This window comes from Juglans regia, chromosome 4 (assembly GCF_001411555.2).
Source record: "Juglans regia cultivar Chandler chromosome 4, Walnut 2.0, whole genome shotgun sequence".
In the NCBI taxonomy this organism is placed as follows: domain Eukaryota; kingdom Viridiplantae; phylum Streptophyta; class Magnoliopsida; order Fagales; family Juglandaceae; genus Juglans; species Juglans regia.
This window is the reverse complement of record NC_049904.1, coordinates 30,381,141-30,398,607: the sequence shown is the minus strand read 5'-3', so window position 1 is coordinate 30,398,607 and position 17,467 is coordinate 30,381,141. Positions and strand designations below refer to the sequence as shown.

Sequence of the window (17,467 nt, the reverse complement as noted above, 5' to 3'; positions counted from 1 at the left end):
TATTTGAGTAACACTACATCTTTTTATTTTTATTTATTTTTTCTCATGAATTTTTTTAATAATCATAAATATTTTAAAAAAATAAAAAATTAATAATATTATTAAAAAATATTTCATTAATCACTAAAAAAAAAAAAAAAATCGAGATACACCTTCGAGATACTTTCGAGATCTTTAGCATTTCTGTTACCATTTATAGTTTTATTCGAAAGAAAAAGAAAAACCACTGTTTGTATGAGCGGCTCCTAGAAAGCCCGAGTGAAGTGTGCACTGTGGCTTTTACGGCCTCCAGAACTCAAATGGATAGGATTGAAAACAATCTCTCACCGAGACACAGATGACCCCGACTCAACCCCAACTTACCGAGTCAACTCGATCCCCCGCTTAAACCCTCCAATGCAACTGATCACCAACCACCCTACCTCTTTCATAAAATCCCCAATTCTATCCCCCAAAGCCCTCAAGCCCTCCTTCTCGCTCTCCAACTCGCGCAAGTCAAACTCTGATCGATTCGCCCTCTCCCAGACCCTCCAATCCGAAACCCTCAAAATCCTAGAATGGCCCTCGGTATGCAAGCAGCTCTCCTCCTTCACATCGACCTCCATGGGATCCTCAGTCGTCCAAAATGCCGAAATCCCCATCGGCCAAACCTGGGAGGAGAGCCAGAAGCTCCTGGATCAGACGGCCGCAGCGGCGGCAATGATGGATTCTTGGACGTTGGATTTCTCTGGGATTGAGGATGTCTCTGGGATTGTGGATTCAGCGGTTTCGGGTCAGTTGCTCACGCTTTTGGAGCTCTGCGCGATGCGGGGAACGTTGCGTGCGGCCAAGAGATTGTCTGAGAAGTTGGAGCAGTTGGCTGCTAGCGGAGATTGCTCCGAGAGGTACTGCATTGCTATTATCATTGATATTTTTGATAAATTTTTAGAGAAATAGAATGTCTAAGCAATGGCGGGGAAGAAACAGCGGGGGCTTTCAGTAGATATTTTGATGGGGGGAGGTATTGGTGTTATTGCAATCTCATAACGGGCATAATGCGTATTGTTTACACGATATGTATATTCTTTCTTTTCCTGACGAGTTAATCTGTAGGTAGATACTGAGTGGAGTTATTTTGATCAAGTGGGAGATATTGGTTTCGTTCATCTTCATTAGTTAGTTTTTGGTTTTTGGCTTTTTTATTAAATGGTTGCGCCCATTTAAACTTTAAACCCATTTGCATACCACTAGCAGGAATCAATTTACAAAAGCTACGACTAAATGGAGGAACTACCTGAGCTAGTGATAGTACCATCAGAAGCAAAAGGAATCTTTTTTTTATCATAATAAAATAGATGCAGAATGGGAATATCTTAATAACTGCACTGGTTCGTCTGAAATTTGAAAAGTTTCTGAAAATGGATATAGGAGAAGCATATTTTGAGTGGGTTGTTAAGCATTTTTCCGTTTTCTTATAGTTAGAGTCAAGAAACCATAATTTGATCCGGGCTCTCTTTTAAAATGTTTAATAATTCTGGATCTTCTTGGTTTTGTTCTATGATCTGGTTTTAAGACAATGGACACTTTTTTAATATTTTCCAAAAGTAGGTTTTCAGGGCTCTGAAGGCTCCTTCTATGTGCAATCAATTTTCTCTGATCCATTTCTGGATAGGTTGTTCTATTTGCCTGACACAGTCTGGAAAGAAGCATTTATCATATGGTAATGGATTCTCCTCTCACAGTAGGGGCCTCAATAAAATTTGTTTCGAAGGTACACTCACATATTGAGTGCTGTGCTTACTTTTCCTACAATTTTACATAAATGAATGCAGAAACTGTCCACATGAAGTTTCAATCGAGGAATGACAATTTACCTCTCTGAATGTGTTCAAACAGGTACTTGCCCCTGCTTGAAATACTGAAGGACTGCAATTTCCAAGTGGAGTTAGAGCATAAAATACAGTTTTGCATAGATTGCAATCTGTTAATCATCCTTGATAGAGCTAGCGAAGATTTGGAGATCATTAGGTCAGAAAGGAAAAGGAATATGGGAAATTTGGATTCTCTGTTGAAGGAAGTGTCATCTCGGATTTTTCAGGCTGGGGCAATTGACAGACCTCTGATAACCAAGCGTCGGTCGAGGATGTGTGTTGGTGTCAGGGCTTCCCACCGATCTTTACTTCCAGGTGGTGTAGTATTAGATGTTAGTAGTTCTGGGGCAACATACTTTATGGAACCCAAAGAGGCTGTGGAGTTGAACAATATGGAAGTGAGGCTTTCAAACTCTGAGAAAGCCGAGGAGATAGCAATTTTGAGCTTGCTCACGTCTGAAATAGCAGAATTGGAAATAGAGATCAAGTATTTGTTGGATAGAATTTTAGAAGTTGATCTTGCTTTTGCAAGAGCTGCCTATGCTCAGTGGATGAACGGGGTCTGTCCAATTGTCACTTCAGGGGATTGTGAGGCCATTTCTAGTGAAGCAGATTATACTTTGTCGGTAGATATTGATGGTATACAACATCCTCTGCTCCTTGAGCTCTCTCTGGTAAAATCTTCAGATCCCCTTGAATCTTATTCTGGCAATGCAGTTCAGTTTGGTAATGGAAATGGAAAAATGACTTCTGGAAGTTTGTCAGGTGTATCTACTTTCCCTGTGCCAATAGACATTAAAATTGAAGGTGGAAAGAGGGTGGTTGTGATATCTGGACCAAATACAGGAGGGAAAACTGCTTCAATGAAAACCTTGGGCCTGGCATCTCTTATGTCAAAGGCAGGCATGTTCTTACCTGCTAAGAACAGCCCAAGACTTCCATGGTTCAATCTAATTCTAGCCGATATTGGAGATCACCAGGTAGTTGTTTACCATTTTTATGGCAGATTAATGCTTAGGTCTTTTTAGTTGTTCTATTTAGTCTGACTCTGGTTTTTTTTTATAGTCTCTGGAACAAAATCTCTCAACTTTTAGTGGCCACATAATGCGGATTTGTAACATCTTAGAAGTGGCCTCAAAAGAATCACTTGTCCTCATTGACGAAATTGGTAGTGGAACTGATCCTTCAGAAGGTGTGGCCCTTTCCACTAGCATCTTGCAGTATCTCAAAGACCGTGTTAACTTGGCTGTTGTGACCACTCATTATGCCGATTTGAGTATCCTGAAAGAAAAAGATAGTCAGTTTGAGAATGCAGCCATGGAATTTTCACCAGAAACCTTACAGCCTACTTATCAAATCCTCTGGGGAAGTACTGGTGATTCAAATGCGTTAAGTATTGCTGAATCAATTGGTTTTGATCTAAATATAATTCAGCGGGCTCAACAGTGGGTGGAGAGGTTAAAGCCAGAAAATCAACAAGAGCGGAAAGGCGTGTTATATCAGTCGCTGGTACAGGAAAGAAACAAATTGGAAGCTCAAGCCAGAGGAGCAGCATCTCTTCATGCAGAAATTATGGATTTATATCAAGAGGTATTTTGGAAAATTCTAATAGGTCAGACAATGCTTAATTCCATTGCCATTTGCTTTTGAACATGCATCATAGGGTCAAGATTAATGTTTGAAAGTCCAACCTAGGCCTAGATGAGGTTCTGAGTACTTAATGTGGGGATCAATTTTTTTTGTTTGGCGTACCAGCGTGTTGCAATATTTAGGTTTATCCAAATATCTAACAAATCTTTTACTGTTTCCCTTTGATATATAACTTATTGGCTTTGATATTATTCTCTCCAATCGTCCATACTTGGATCATGGCCACATATCTGAGTGCATGCATTGAACTCGTAACTAAATTTTTGTTTAGGTATATCTTGTTGTAGAAACCTCTCATGTAATTGGTAGAGTTATTTTAAGTAGGATGCTCAATCCAATTGAGGAAAACCCTGGATGTAATAATTTGATTATTTTTTTGAATACTTGACAAGGGGTTTGGAGAATCTTTTTTCTTTTTTATCCCTTAAATGGTTTCTACTACCATTACTTCCTGATTCTAGTGCCCAGAGAAGATTAAGTTCCAGAACTTATTCGATATATGGAAAAGGACATTCTAAACCTTGAGTGGAAAACTAAATGGCATTTTGCAACGTTAGACCATACATCAAAATTCAAACATAATGCTTCATTTATATGAAGCTGAACCACAGTGACTTGAGTTGTAATGATATGCTATTCTTAGATCAGTTACTGTGACAGTTGTTTGATTATCTTTTTCCTTTGTTTTTTCCCTTGCTGTCAAATGTTATGATTGAAGATAAAAAATGAGGCAGAAGATCTTGATAAGCGCGAAACAGCTCTCAGGGCAAGAGAAACTCAGCGTGTCCAACAAAATTTAAAGACTGCAAATTCTCAGCTGGAAACTGTGTTGCAGGAATTTGAAAATCAACTCAGAACTACCAGTGCCGATCAATTTAATTCCCTGATTAGGAAATCAGAATCAGAAATTGCATCTGTTGTTGCAACTCACTGTCCTCGTGATGTTTTCTCTGTTAGTGAAATGGACACCAAATCGTATACACCAAAAATTGGAGAGCAAATCTTTGTCAAGGGACTAGGTGGTAAGTTGGTTACTGTAGTTGAAGCACCTGAGGATGATGAAAATATCCTAGTACAACATGGTAAAATAAAGGTCCGTCTAAAGAAAAGCAACATCAGATCTATTGCAAGTAGCAAAAGAAATGCGACAACTGGTTCTGTCCCAAGTAAACAGCAGGTATGAATAGTGCTTTTAAGATATTCTGTTGACTGCATACCTGTCATACTTTTTTGGTGTTTTAACTGGATGAGTTGTTAAACTGAGCATCAATTGTGCCTAATCTCTCTGCACATACAAGGATTCACCTAAGCAAGGAGGGAGGTCAACCAAACTTTCACCCAGTTGGACAAACTGATTGATTAATTCGATCAATTTGACTTTGCCTGAGGGCATTAGGCTCGTTTATGTGCATGCAAAGCCTTCCATCCTTGCAATTTGCATCACCTGCTGCTAGAATAATCTCCACTTATCTATAATGTTGGATATATCCTGCATCAATTGAAGTTAACTCTCTCCCTCTCTATCTCTCTCTGTATGTTTGCTTAACCTGATTCATTTTTGGTCCTGGCTCTCTTTTCACCCAACCATCCTCTGCTCCTAGGTAGAATCACACTTCTGAGAAGTTCTGTATGCGTTTTCTTTTTTCTTGAAACTGTAATATATATCAGATCCGTTTGTGTTCAATATCTTTGCCGTTGTGCTTGTTGGTTTCTGGGAAGATTTGTGATCAGGTTGGTGGAAATAGGATTCAAATGGTATTTTATTTTGTATACCTCACTACCTATTAATTTCATTATTGTAGTATCTGTGATACCCCCATATGATATGAGGATAAGGTATGTGGTGGATTGGATCCCACATTGCTTGGGAAGGAGAAGTTCTTGCTCTTTATAATGTTCTAATGAGGCTCTAATTGTATCAATGATTAATCATTTTAGAGTATAGACCATGTGGTTTGGGCCTTCCATTAGGGCGTTACAGTATCATTGACTATAATCAAAACTGCATTTGGTCTTCTATGGCGTCCTCCTTTCTCTTGAGCAGTGTACCCCTTTGGGTGTTTGGAAACAATGTCGCTGTTTCTATCACGTCTTTTTGGGGCATCTCTCTTGTTTTTCTGATGCCTTCTACTTGAATAAAGTTTCTTTCTTTGCTGTCCAATATCAATTGCAATTCTTGCAGACAACTGTTTTCTAGTTGTTTCTACTGTTTTACTTTGTCACTGAAACTTGGACGAAATTTTCCTTCCAAAATCCGTGTGAAAAGTTTTTTAAGCCCAGATGACCATTGACCTTGTAAGAAGTGATTTAGATCACTCTATCGTAGCTTTTTTCAAGTTCTTAACGCCCAATATTTCAAAGTGCAAATATTATGCTTGAACGTGGATCTTTCTAGTTAAGACAAAGATCTTAAGCAACCCTAGTGTATGTTGCAGTTGTTTGATGAATTAGTAATCTTGAATACAATAATCATGAATCTGATCAACTTTGACTTGTACTGAAGGGCCGCCGGAGCAAAGAGTTGCAGGGTCATCCAGAGGTCGAAAAGGATGAGGTGGCTTCTTATGGCCCATTGGTGCAGACATCAAAGAACTCAGTGGATTTACGTGGTATGCGAGTGGAAGAAGCTTCTTACCACCTTGACATGGCCATCTCTGCAAGCGGGCCGTATTCAGTTCTCTTTGTGGTTCATGGGATGGGCACTGGTGCTGTTAAGGAGCGTGCACTTGAGATGTTAAACAACCATCCTCGCGTAGCCAAGTTTGAACAGGAAAGTCCACTGAATTATGGTTGTACAGTTGCATATATCAAGTAAAATCTCGATTGTTTGGTCCAATGAACTATCATTACTCAATCCAGTTTTTATTTTTATACATACATGTGCTAAAATGCCAATAGATTTACAATAGAAATCTGGTTCATTGAGCTAAAATACCCTCATCACCTCTAGGACTGTTCATCCGGGTGGATTTTTCTGGCCTGGTCCGGTACCTGAATGGCAAAACCTAAACCCGGCTCAGTCCGGAACCTGGGTTGCAAAATCCAGATACATCCAGTCTGGGTACCGGGTTTTAAATCCGGAACACGGTTTTTTTTTTCGTTTCTTTGTGACAATTTCTGGTATTTGCGGGCAAGAGTACTGAGTTACCATGCACGTACGTAGTGCTTGTCTGGGCAACATTATCTCTCCAGATAAGTCATAATAACTGTAACCCACGCCGAATCATCCTCTGTCAATCATTATCTTCCTCAAGATGTGTCCTCCAGAAATCTCTGGTCCCACAAGATCACAACTCAAACGGTTCAGATAATGAGTTGAAGAGGTGGTCCCACGTTGATCATCCGAGGGTCGGGACATCAATTTACATTCCACAAAAGATATATGGGAGAAAAGTTGGATGCTTTTTTGTTTGTTTGTTACGGGTAGCAGGGGACCAAGCAAGCCTTTATCAGAGCCCCTATCATAGAGCAAAGAGGGAGGAGAACTGGAGAAGGCCTCTGAGGTTTAGAGACGGAAGGTTGATTCTTCTTTTCGAGGCCAGTTCATTGGGCACTTCCTTCGGTATCTCTCTCTCTCTCTCTCGAATTCACAAGCCCCCGGTCTTTCATAGAACTCCACTGGCAGCAAATTCTTTATGGAAGATTTCGTCTTTCTATAATATTTGGATGGGCACTTCTTTTTACTGTAGATTTAAAGTGTGGAAATGGGTAGTGGAGATATTTGGGTGTAATTGATTTGTTGAAGTCAAGTCGTTTGTATATCTTTTTGTGATTTATGGTCTGTTTGGCTTGTGGAAAAATAAGGAAAATAGAAGAAAACTGAAATTTATTGAGATATCGGTGTTTGATTCATTCCTTTTCTTAGCTTCTCTATGCAACTAGCCAGACTTCAATACATATTCCAAATGGGTTTGTCTAAAAAAAAACCGGGTTAAATCTGGAATCCGGATGAACAGGCTCAAGATTCACCTCCACCATGATTGGCACTATAGTACTAGAACTGTTCATCCGGATTCTGGCCCGGGAACCCCAGTATACTCGGACCGAAACTTGGTTTTAAAATCGGACCAAAACCCGGGCCGGGTTAGCCTTGGTCAAACCAAGGCCGAAACCCTGATTGAAACCGGTTTTTAAAAACCCGAAACTTGGGTTTCGGGTTATATATATTTTTTTAAATCAAAGCCTACATGTTATGAATATTTTTTCCTGAAAAAAATATTGATGCAGCATTCAAATTGTATTTATTTAATTTTTTAAATCAAAGTCACGTGGAGAAGAGAGTAAAAAAAAAAAACATAAAATGGATGATTTATTAGACATAATATGCATTTTTCTTTTGACTTTCTGTTCATTTAGTTATTAGAAAGGAATAAGAAAAAAAGGGAACATCATAACTTTCAAACCAAAAAAAAGAAAAAAAACAAACCGGGTACCGGGTTTTTCTATGTGGATACTAGTCCATAACTGGATAGTAAGAAAATAGTAATCCTATCACAATCCAGATAAAAATGGGAGATCAGTTGAGTTTAAGCTTTTGAATATGAGCTTCAAAGTACCAAGTGGGGTTGCTTGAGTACATAATTTGCGAATATGGGCTCGAATGGTGTTTTGTGTTTGGGCTAAGATATGTGGCTCAGTTCATCATTGTGTGCTACAGTAAGAGCCCAACTGATCTGCTCTGTCCTAGAATCTGTGGAAGAGAAGAATTCCATTTTTTTTCCCAAAGAAATTGATGTTTTATGGTTTATTGGAGAAATATTAGATTTATAAAGCGAATCACAACAAAATTACTTTACAAGCGAATAGTGTTTGAAATGATTCTAAATTTATTTTTTATTATAAAATAAATTTAAACAGATGACATATAAATTTATCATTATTATTATTTGTAATTCTCTTTCCAAATCTAGTATTTCTTTATTTTTGTAGGAGATCCTTCTGTCCCCCACTTTATTTTTAAAGGAAACGACTAAAAACTAAGATAATTAATAATTACCTTTTATCAAATAAAAGATAAATAACTTCCTAGCTACTACCCAGCACAAAGAATCAAAATGATCTCTATAAAATAAGATTTATCCACTTTTGCTTGACTCCTGCAAGAGCCGCCTTAAGCATGGGTAATAATTATAAATTAGTGATCCATCGGTAATAATAAATTATCAAATAAAATAGAGATGCCGTTTACACGCTAATGTGATTTAATGTGATCCATCAATATATTATAAAATTATTTTTATTGTAAATTAGATCTAACGACTTATATTAAATCACGTCAAGGTATAAATTTTCATGTTTAAAATTTGTGTATAGACCTAATATTTCTCTAAGAAATATGAGACGCAGGTAATTAGACATTGTAGATTACCATATAATATATCTAGCAACAAAATGAAGACATTTTTCTTCAAGTTGCTTCACATTAATATACCTAACTGATAACCTCCAGGAAAAAAAAACGATTGATTGAGCTTAAGGATATATGATATTTGATTCCGTTTTCATTTTCCATAAGAGAATTGAAACAGATCCAAGGCCATAATACAAATGAACATTTGTTTATTAATTCAGCTTAGACACTAAATTAACATAGCCTCCTAACTTTGTTCTGTTTGTTTCCCATCATGTATTGTGCAAGGTAATCCATCAACTTTATTTCTAGTGCTTTGAACTGTGCTATTTGCATCTGCAGTTCCAAATTCTCTCTCTTTAAGACCTCGTTCTCCTTGAGGAGTTGCAGACGATTGCTTTCCTCCATTGCTGTCATCGTGCTCTCTTCAGAAGCCTTCAGGTACGCTGGAAAGACACTTGGCTCGCACTTCTTCCTGGTGATCTCCACCAGCATATGCCTGCACCCCTTCTGGAACTTCTCGTGCTTGAATTCCCATATTTTGGAGCATGTCTTCTTGAATCCCTGCGTTTTGGTATGAAAAGGGTTAGCAAAGAATTGCGGCCAATACCCAAAAATGTATAGATCACAATACTTAGATTCCATTGTGTAATAGAGTTCATGTACGTACGTACAGAGTCCCACGCGCTAGCTAGGAATATTCAGAGAATTAAGATTTGTCGTGTGAACTCAATCTCCGGCCTTTCTCCCTTTTCCTGGCCAGCCTGATTATTTTGACTCGTTTAAAAATATCACATTAATCTTTTTTGACTCTTTTAATTTCCCCCTGATTTATTAATTATGACTGATTGGGTCGAACACGATATGATTCGGTACAACATCATCATCGGCTTTCTGTACCCTATCTAGATTGCTTTGAAAAATGAAAAAAACTGGGCATAATAGATATATCAAACATCTGAGCTCATGATTTAAATGCTACTACATATGAATACGGGTACGTAGAACTGCATGCGACTTTGCTACCTAGATTCCGCATAGAAATTAATTAAGGAGGTGCATGGCCAATTTACTCTTGACATGGAAGATCAGGATTAATTACAGTATTCATGATGTTCTTGGATTTCAAAGCATGACATGAGGCATTGACGACAGATGAGAGTACAGGTACAGTTAGCTTACATAGGTATTCAGCTGGCGAATGAAGCTAGAAAAATTGTTGTGTTTGAAATATTTAGGCAGTACGAGCTCCGAAAACTCGGCCGGAGACCATACTACAAACCCCGTTCCCTCCGCATTCCACGACACAGTTCTCAGCTTTCCACGATCATCATCATCATCTTCTCCTTCTAACAAATCATAAGTCTTTGACAAGAATGGAGGCGGGCACCTTGCCCTCGGAGACTGGCTTGAAGTGGTAGCACTCTTGCTGGTTCCCTTCTCCAGCTCCAGCTCCAGCTCCAACACTTCTCTTGCCATGCTTTTAATAAGCTAATTTATTCATGGAGTACCCAACTGTTCCTCTTTTCTGACCTTCTTCCTTGTGTATATCACTCTCGTAGGAAAGTAGTAGCTAGCCAGCGCCGTGAAGAAACTTTTCTTGTCCTTTTTTTTTTTTTTTAAACAAAATCTCCCCTTCTTTATTTATAGTGTATTTATGCAACTTTCCCAAAAAGCAAAAAGAGATATAAATATTGGGTGCGGCTACTGTGCCGACTGCCGCCCCAACTTGACCGAGGGGCGTAAAAAGTTTTTTTTTTTAATATATTTAAATATATTTAAAAAAAATACATCAATATATTTAAAATTATTTTTTTAATTATTAAATAAAAAAATAAAAAAAATTGACCAACGGTCAAATAAAAGTGTCAAACAAAATGGATATATTAGTGTTTTCCATAAACATTCTGGCAACCGTTTTGAACTTTTGAAATCTTACCAAAAGATTGGATTATGGCTGATAATGTTAATTGGCAAAAGCTACGAATGGTACCATGCAAGTTTCATGTGCTCGGCTTTGGGGCAGTGACAAGTGGCATTTCAGGAGTAATTAGCTGCACATCACACACCACACTATATATATATATATATGAGAAATAATTTGTATAAATTTCAAATAAACACGCTCTATGCAAGTCCTCATAAAAAAGTAGACCTTACCTTAAAAATTGTAAAAAACTATTTTTTATTAGTGGGATTAACTTTTTTATAAAGGACTTGTATGAGACTTGTACCTAACATTCATATATATATATATATATATATATATATGAGTTTTACTACTCATCATTCCCACATATCACAATGGCAGTAAAGAATATGGTTCAGACTGACAAAATTGATCAGACCGAATTTTGGACCAGTCAATCTCGATCATAAAATATGTGGATTGATGAAATTCGGTTTGGTCTCAGAATCTACAAATTTTGGATCGGACAGAAGTGAACGTAACCGAACTCTTATATATATGTTTTTAAAATATTTTTAATAATTTGAGAGAGAATTTGGCTTATTTTTATTTTTCTTGGATAAGGAATTATTTCGAGCTTTGCCTGAATTTACAAATAATATTCGGTCCAATATTCAGTAAGATTTTTAAACAAATATATAGAAATTTTAAATAAATTAATTTATATAAATTTATAAAAAAAATATAATTTTATGTGAAATTACCTCAATTTATAAAATTATTTTTATATAATTAAAGTAGTTAAATATTTCTCTGACTAATTAAAGGAGTACTACTTTGAATATTGTTATCTACCCTCCCATTCACTGTATCGGTCTCCCGACACAGTCGACGAAAAATAGGTAAATCAAAGCCAGTAGGGCCGCCAACTCTGACCCAAACAAAGCAAAGAAAAGAACTCTTGACTCAGTATTTGGAAACCATCTCGATCGCAAAATCTGATCTCTAATCTCCTCTCATGTCTCTGCCGCCGATGCCAATGGCACCATGAAACAACAGCAATGCTCCTGGTGATGTTGATTAGTGAGCATCGCTACCTTAATTAGTATCCTATCCATTTCTTCCTAATTAGGCTCCGATCGAGAGAGGGTAATAATTTATGAGTTTTGTTACAAATTAACAACTGTTCACATCACACACTCCACACGTAACACATAAATTTATTTTTTATTTTTATAAGATTTGTGTGTGTTTTTTTATAGAGTGTGTGGTGTAGCGTATTGAATAGCAGCTAATTAAAATAATTTTTCATAATTTATTAATCTAGTGGTAACTATAAGCTATTTACGTCTACAAGAAAATTGCTTATTATCTATTAGTTATAATTTATCTTTCAAAATGCTTATTTCTTATTAAAATAAGTTTATCATTATCGTAAATAATCATTTTCGTCTCAAATAACTTATCATAAATATTTATTTTTCTTGTAATTACGTCCGTACTCGTAAGCATATATATAATAGAAATGTCTTTTTCATGCCATTATATTAATAATAATAGTAATAATAGGAGAAAGATTGATCAAATGAATGGTAGGATGTGATATATTTAATGCATGCACTACAGTCATCGTTGGTTTTCGTTAGTTATTTTGATATTTTTTTAACTTTTTTTTACATGTATTTTTTTAACAATTTTAAATATTTTTTTAAAAAAATTCACACCATCATTAAAAAGAATATTTTCTTAATCACCAAAAAAATAAAAATAAAAACATTCCAGAGGTAGCTCCCAGCAGGGGAGTGGTGGGACTAGTCTTATCCATAAATTTATATATTTGTATGATTTTATATGATATCATCTAGTAGTTTTACAATCGTACTATATTAAGTTACGTCAAATTATGAATTTAATTTTATAAAATCATAAAATGTAAGTGTTAGTGCACACAAATGTCTATGCACACAACAGCACTCATGGTATATTATTCTATTTTCTTCATATTCTTCTTTTTTTCATTTTAAATGCTTAAGCCGAAAAGTTTTGCACGTAATTCGTTCTTCTTCAACGTCGATATATCATACTAGTCTACAGAATATATATATATATATACACATATACACACACACTACTACTACTAAAAACAAATAAATAAAGTTTGATACATGTTGTGGATTAACTTGATTTTGCTTGAACTTCAAACAAAATGAATTTTTATATATAAAAGTTATCAGAATTGATGCTTAAGGAGTCACCCCTAAAATACCGAAATTAACCGAATTTTTTTATTATGTTTTTCAAATTTAAACTTTTTTTTGAATAAGAAAGATTTTTATACCTGGTTCATCTTTTAAAAAGATTCAAAAAGTGAAAAGAAAATTAAAAATTAAAAAATATATATATTTCCGTCAAATTTTGGATGTTCGAGTAACAGTGTTCTTAAGTTAATTAATTACGAGTGCAGAAGAGGCCAGTCAAGTTGCTGTGGTGTAGTGGTTATCACGTCAGTCTTACACACTGAAGGTCCCCAGTTCGATCCTGGGCAGCAACAATCGGACGTAGTTTTTCTGTTTTTTAGATATTTGAGCCCAGTTCGATCCTGGGCAGCAGATTTTTGAGCCGATATACGGTATGCCATATCTTCTAGGCTTGTAGTGAGATGCGCTCAGTTAATATGTAGACGAATAACACACCAAAACCCCGGTTTTCTGTCACGAGTTTTCGTCCGAAATTCTCTTCCCCGATCTCTGCCTCGTCTTCAACAACTAAAACCCAAAAACCATTATTGGCTTTGCTTGCTTGTTTCTTCCTCCAAATGAAGCTTTTATTCCCAAGAATATTGCCTCTGCGTCCTTTGTTCCCTGCTCAAAAGCTTTTGGCTTATTTCTTCTCCTCGAATGCCGGAGTTTCTCTGTACAGAAGGATATCACCGGTGGGTGACCCTAACGTTTCCGTTGTGCCAATTCTGGATCAGTGGATCCAAGAAGGTAGGCATGTGGACAAAGAAGAGCTTCAGAGTATCATCAAGGAGCTCAAAGATTACAAACGCTTCAAGCACGCTCTCGAGGTCAAGTCTGGATCTTTTAAATAATAATGATAATTCCCTTCTTTCTGTTCTCCCGATTTGAGTTACATCGTGGCATTTGAAAATCATCTACTACGTGAAAATGAATAGGATTAAAAGTTAGAAAAGAAGGGGTAATTATGATTCCCTTGAATTGTTGTTTCTTTCATTAATTTCCATCAAAATCCACCAGTTGAGGCCAAAGGGTGTGCAAAGATCGACATGGGGGGAGAATTATATATAACATCATGGTTCTAAATAGCTGCAAATTGTCATTCTTGTTTATTATTGAGTTAGACCACAGAAATTTCTGTCCTTGGTGATGAAGGTATTATAGACTAATGAGATGATGTTTATAAAGTTGGTTTTAGGAATAAGTGACGAATGATGGCCAATATAAGCACAAATTGTTGATTGGTCTGGCAGTGGGTACTTTTCTCTTTTCTCTTTGCTTTTTTTTTTTTTTTTTGCATTCTTCAATTTTGACATATTTTTTAGGTTGAAGCCAGTACTTTTGGGAGAAATAATCAAGCTGATCGAGGTGGAGAATATTTATCATATCACTGAACTATATTTCACAAGTCTGCATGGTAAAATAGTGTTGAAATATTATTATAAAAAAAAATAGTGTTGAAATATTTAAAAGGGCAGTATAAGGCACATCACTGTTGAAAGGTCGTACGCTCTGCTGCCTTAACGCTGTATCCTTTCTATGATGAAGCTCCTAGTGGATATGTGTTTATACTTCATGGGTTTTGTTTGCTTGCTATTTGGGTATATACTGTATGTTTGCTATGATTACATTGGCAGAATGCTGATTTTACACTGGCAATGCAAAGATTCTCTAGCAACGGGCTGGCTCATATCTAGTTCTGTTGAGTATTGTTATAAGGATTTTTGAACTTTCTCTCCTGCTGCTTTGAATATGAATGGGGGCATCTTGAACATTCTTGAGCTTTTTTGTTTCAACTATTGAAATAGCTTGATGATCTAAGCGGCTCAGGTTTAAAATCATGCCTACCTTTAGAAATGCTTGGTTGATGGTTTGATTTATATGTACTCAGTGCAGAAGTATCCTTCACCACAGACCCCACCCCTCCAAGCCCCTTTTTGACCCTTTCCCACCTCCTTCAAACTGCAATAATGCCAAAAGCTCTAGCTTAGGTGCATTTAGTGGTAGGTTGGTCAATGCCATTCATTTATGCAAACATGTTTATTGATATCAGAATTCTTATACCTGATTTTTTTTCGCTTGTTCTTTTTCCAGATATCTGCATGGATGAGCGAGAAAAGGTACATTCCACTTTCAATGGATGATATTGCCGCACGGATGAACTTAATCTCGAGAGTTCATGGCCTAGAACAAGTAGAGAATTATTTCAATAACATCCCAGAAAACATGAAAGGTTTTGTGGTTTATACTGCTCTTCTCAACTGCTGTGCCTATGAAAAGTCTGTGGAGAAAGCCGAGCTTGTTATGCAGAAGATTATAGACAGGGGGTTTGCTAGGAAACCTTTATGTTATAATATTCTGATAAATATGTACTACAAAATCGGGGAACATGAAAAACTTGATGCCTTAGTGCTCAAAATGGAGGAAAAAGGCATCAATCCTGACAAATACACTCTCAGCATCCGGCTTAGTGCATATGCTGCCATCTCTGATGTGGAGGAAATAAACAAGACCGTTGAAAGGATGGAATCTGATCCACATATAGTTCTGGACTGGAAACCTTATTCCATTGCCGCAAGTGGATATCTAAAAGTTGGGCTACTTGACAAGGCTTTAGAAATGGTGAAGAAATTGGAGGGACTGATAGAAAATTCCAAATGGAGCAGTATTGCATTCGATGTGCTTCTCAAACTGTATGCTAAAATGGGGAAGAAGGATGAGCTGTACCGCATCTGGGAACTTTATAAGGAGAAGGGAAAAATATACAACAAGGGCTACATAAGCATGATAGGCTCGCTTTTAGCATTTGATGATATCGAAGGTGCAGAGAAGATTTTTGAGGAGTGGGAATCCATGAAATTAACATGCGACTTTCGTGTTCCAAAATTAATGATTGATGCATATTGTAGAAAGGGTCTTCTAGCAAAGGCTGAAGCCCTCGTAAACAAGGCCATGACTAAAGGAGGAAAGCCTTCATTTGATTCATGGTATTATTTGTCTTGTAGATATCTTGAAGATAATGAAATATCAAAGGCGTTGGAGACTATGAGGAAAGCAGTTGCATTATGCCCACCTGGATGCAAGCCCAACAAGGAAATATTGGCAACCTGTTTGGAGTACTTGGAAGGGAAGGGAGATGTGGAAGGAGCTGACAAGTTCATAGATTTACTTAGGGTTGAGGGTATATTCTCTGCTCTTGTTCACGACAGGTTGCTGAAATACATTAAGGATTTGAAACCAAACTCCAATGAACCCTTTCAAACGGAAGGGAATATTTTGACTGGGGATAGCAGCTTCTGATTTGCCAAAACATCTTAGGTCCCCAAGCTCAGGAGCCTATAAATCTTCTGGAAACTGATTGGCAGTGTTTTCCATATGTCATGCCAGGAAAGAGTGTCGGTTTCCTTCGTCATGTTTATGGATGATGGGATTATTATTTCAGGAGACGCAGTAATGCAGATATGCCTTACTGATTGAGACTGCAATTTTTTGGATTCCGAATCTTCTAGTCACTGATCTCTAATCAACTTTGTCATTGTTCTACATAATATCTTCCCATAAAAGCCAACAGTTAAATTAATTTAATCGAGTTTTCATGCGATTTAAATTTGGCTGGCCTTTTATGCATGGTATCAGACTATTGACTGGTAGTATCTACACCATGCAGTTCTGAAATTGATGAATAATATTCTGCAATTATGTTCTCTATCATAGCATATTTATCTGGGACTGCAGGAGAGACAAAAAGAGGCAAACCTGTCCTTTTTGTGCATCCAAAACCTGGCTACTAAATGAATTAGGAAAATGTAGTGGCAAATTAAGCTGGACTGGTTTTGTGCCATGCAGAGGGGAATGGAATTACTGACTATTTTGACCTCATAATATTGATATTGTGCACCATTCTAACTAGGACTGGGGAAACTCACCTCTTGTACTGCTTTTTTGTATGGATCTCGACCCCAAAGTTATTGATTTACTACCTTTGGGCTGTTTCTAGTCACTTTGGGCTTAGTCCATTAATATTGGATTTTCAACTGGGTATTCATTGAACTAGGGTTTGTGCTTTCGATCCATTAATATTCTACCATGTTACTGCTCAAGACCGTCCTAGAAATGATTTTTCCTTCGAAAATAATTGTTATAGGCATGACCTGTTTTTGGCAATCGTAAAAGCCATTCCAAAATCCACCTGATTTTATTTCACATTATTTTTTCCTTTCGTCTTGGAGTTGTAACATCTTGTTACGATAACACATCGACTAAGTATGGGATTGGTTGGTGGTTTATAAGCATCTATGTACTATTTTCTTGTAAGTCATTTTTTAAAGGTGAGTTCTACCTAGTGTGTTCATAATAACTGGTATCAGAGATACCTCATGTATACAATCTATATTGGCACAGTTGCAATTGTGCGGCACAGGGGGTGATGTTGGCATGATAGTGTTCATCCGAAGCTAGGAAAGACCTAGCG

General features: G+C 36.9%; 3 protein-coding genes and 1 non-coding gene across 4 annotated transcripts; 3 read left to right on the top strand and 1 right to left on the bottom strand.

The window, feature by feature from the left end:
- The first annotated feature begins 246 nt into the window (after window positions 1-246).
- Window positions 247-7,335, top strand: LOC109011515 (endonuclease MutS2). The gene is made up of 5 exons (XM_018992764.2): window positions 247-884; window positions 1,876-2,830; window positions 2,916-3,440; window positions 4,219-4,677; window positions 6,004-7,335. The coding sequence occupies exons 1-5, from the start codon at window positions 397-399 to the stop codon at window positions 6,313-6,315; spliced, it is 2,739 nt and encodes a 912-aa protein (XP_018848309.1). The 5' UTR covers window positions 247-396; the 3' UTR covers window positions 6,316-7,335.
- A 1,614-nt stretch (window positions 7,336-8,949) lies between these two features.
- LOC109011524 (heat stress transcription factor B-2a-like) lies at window positions 8,950-10,443 on the bottom strand. Its single transcript, XM_018992776.2, has 2 exons — window positions 10,033-10,443; window positions 8,950-9,414 (listed from the first exon to the last, which is right to left on the bottom strand). The coding sequence occupies exons 1-2, from the start codon at window positions 10,327-10,329 to the stop codon at window positions 9,085-9,087; spliced, it is 627 nt and encodes a 208-aa protein (XP_018848321.1). The 5' UTR covers window positions 10,330-10,443; the 3' UTR covers window positions 8,950-9,084.
- A 2,794-nt stretch (window positions 10,444-13,237) lies between these two features.
- TRNAV-UAC lies at window positions 13,238-13,310 on the top strand. Its single transcript has one exon. It is a non-coding gene; the product is annotated as a tRNA-Val (tRNA).
- Window positions 13,289-16,847, top strand: LOC109011514 (pentatricopeptide repeat-containing protein At2g20710, mitochondrial-like). The gene is made up of 2 exons (XM_018992761.2): window positions 13,289-13,826; window positions 15,091-16,847. The coding sequence occupies exons 1-2, from the start codon at window positions 13,575-13,577 to the stop codon at window positions 16,294-16,296; spliced, it is 1,458 nt and encodes a 485-aa protein (XP_018848306.1). The 5' UTR covers window positions 13,289-13,574; the 3' UTR covers window positions 16,297-16,847.
- The last annotated feature ends 620 nt before the right edge of the window (window positions 16,848-17,467 follow it).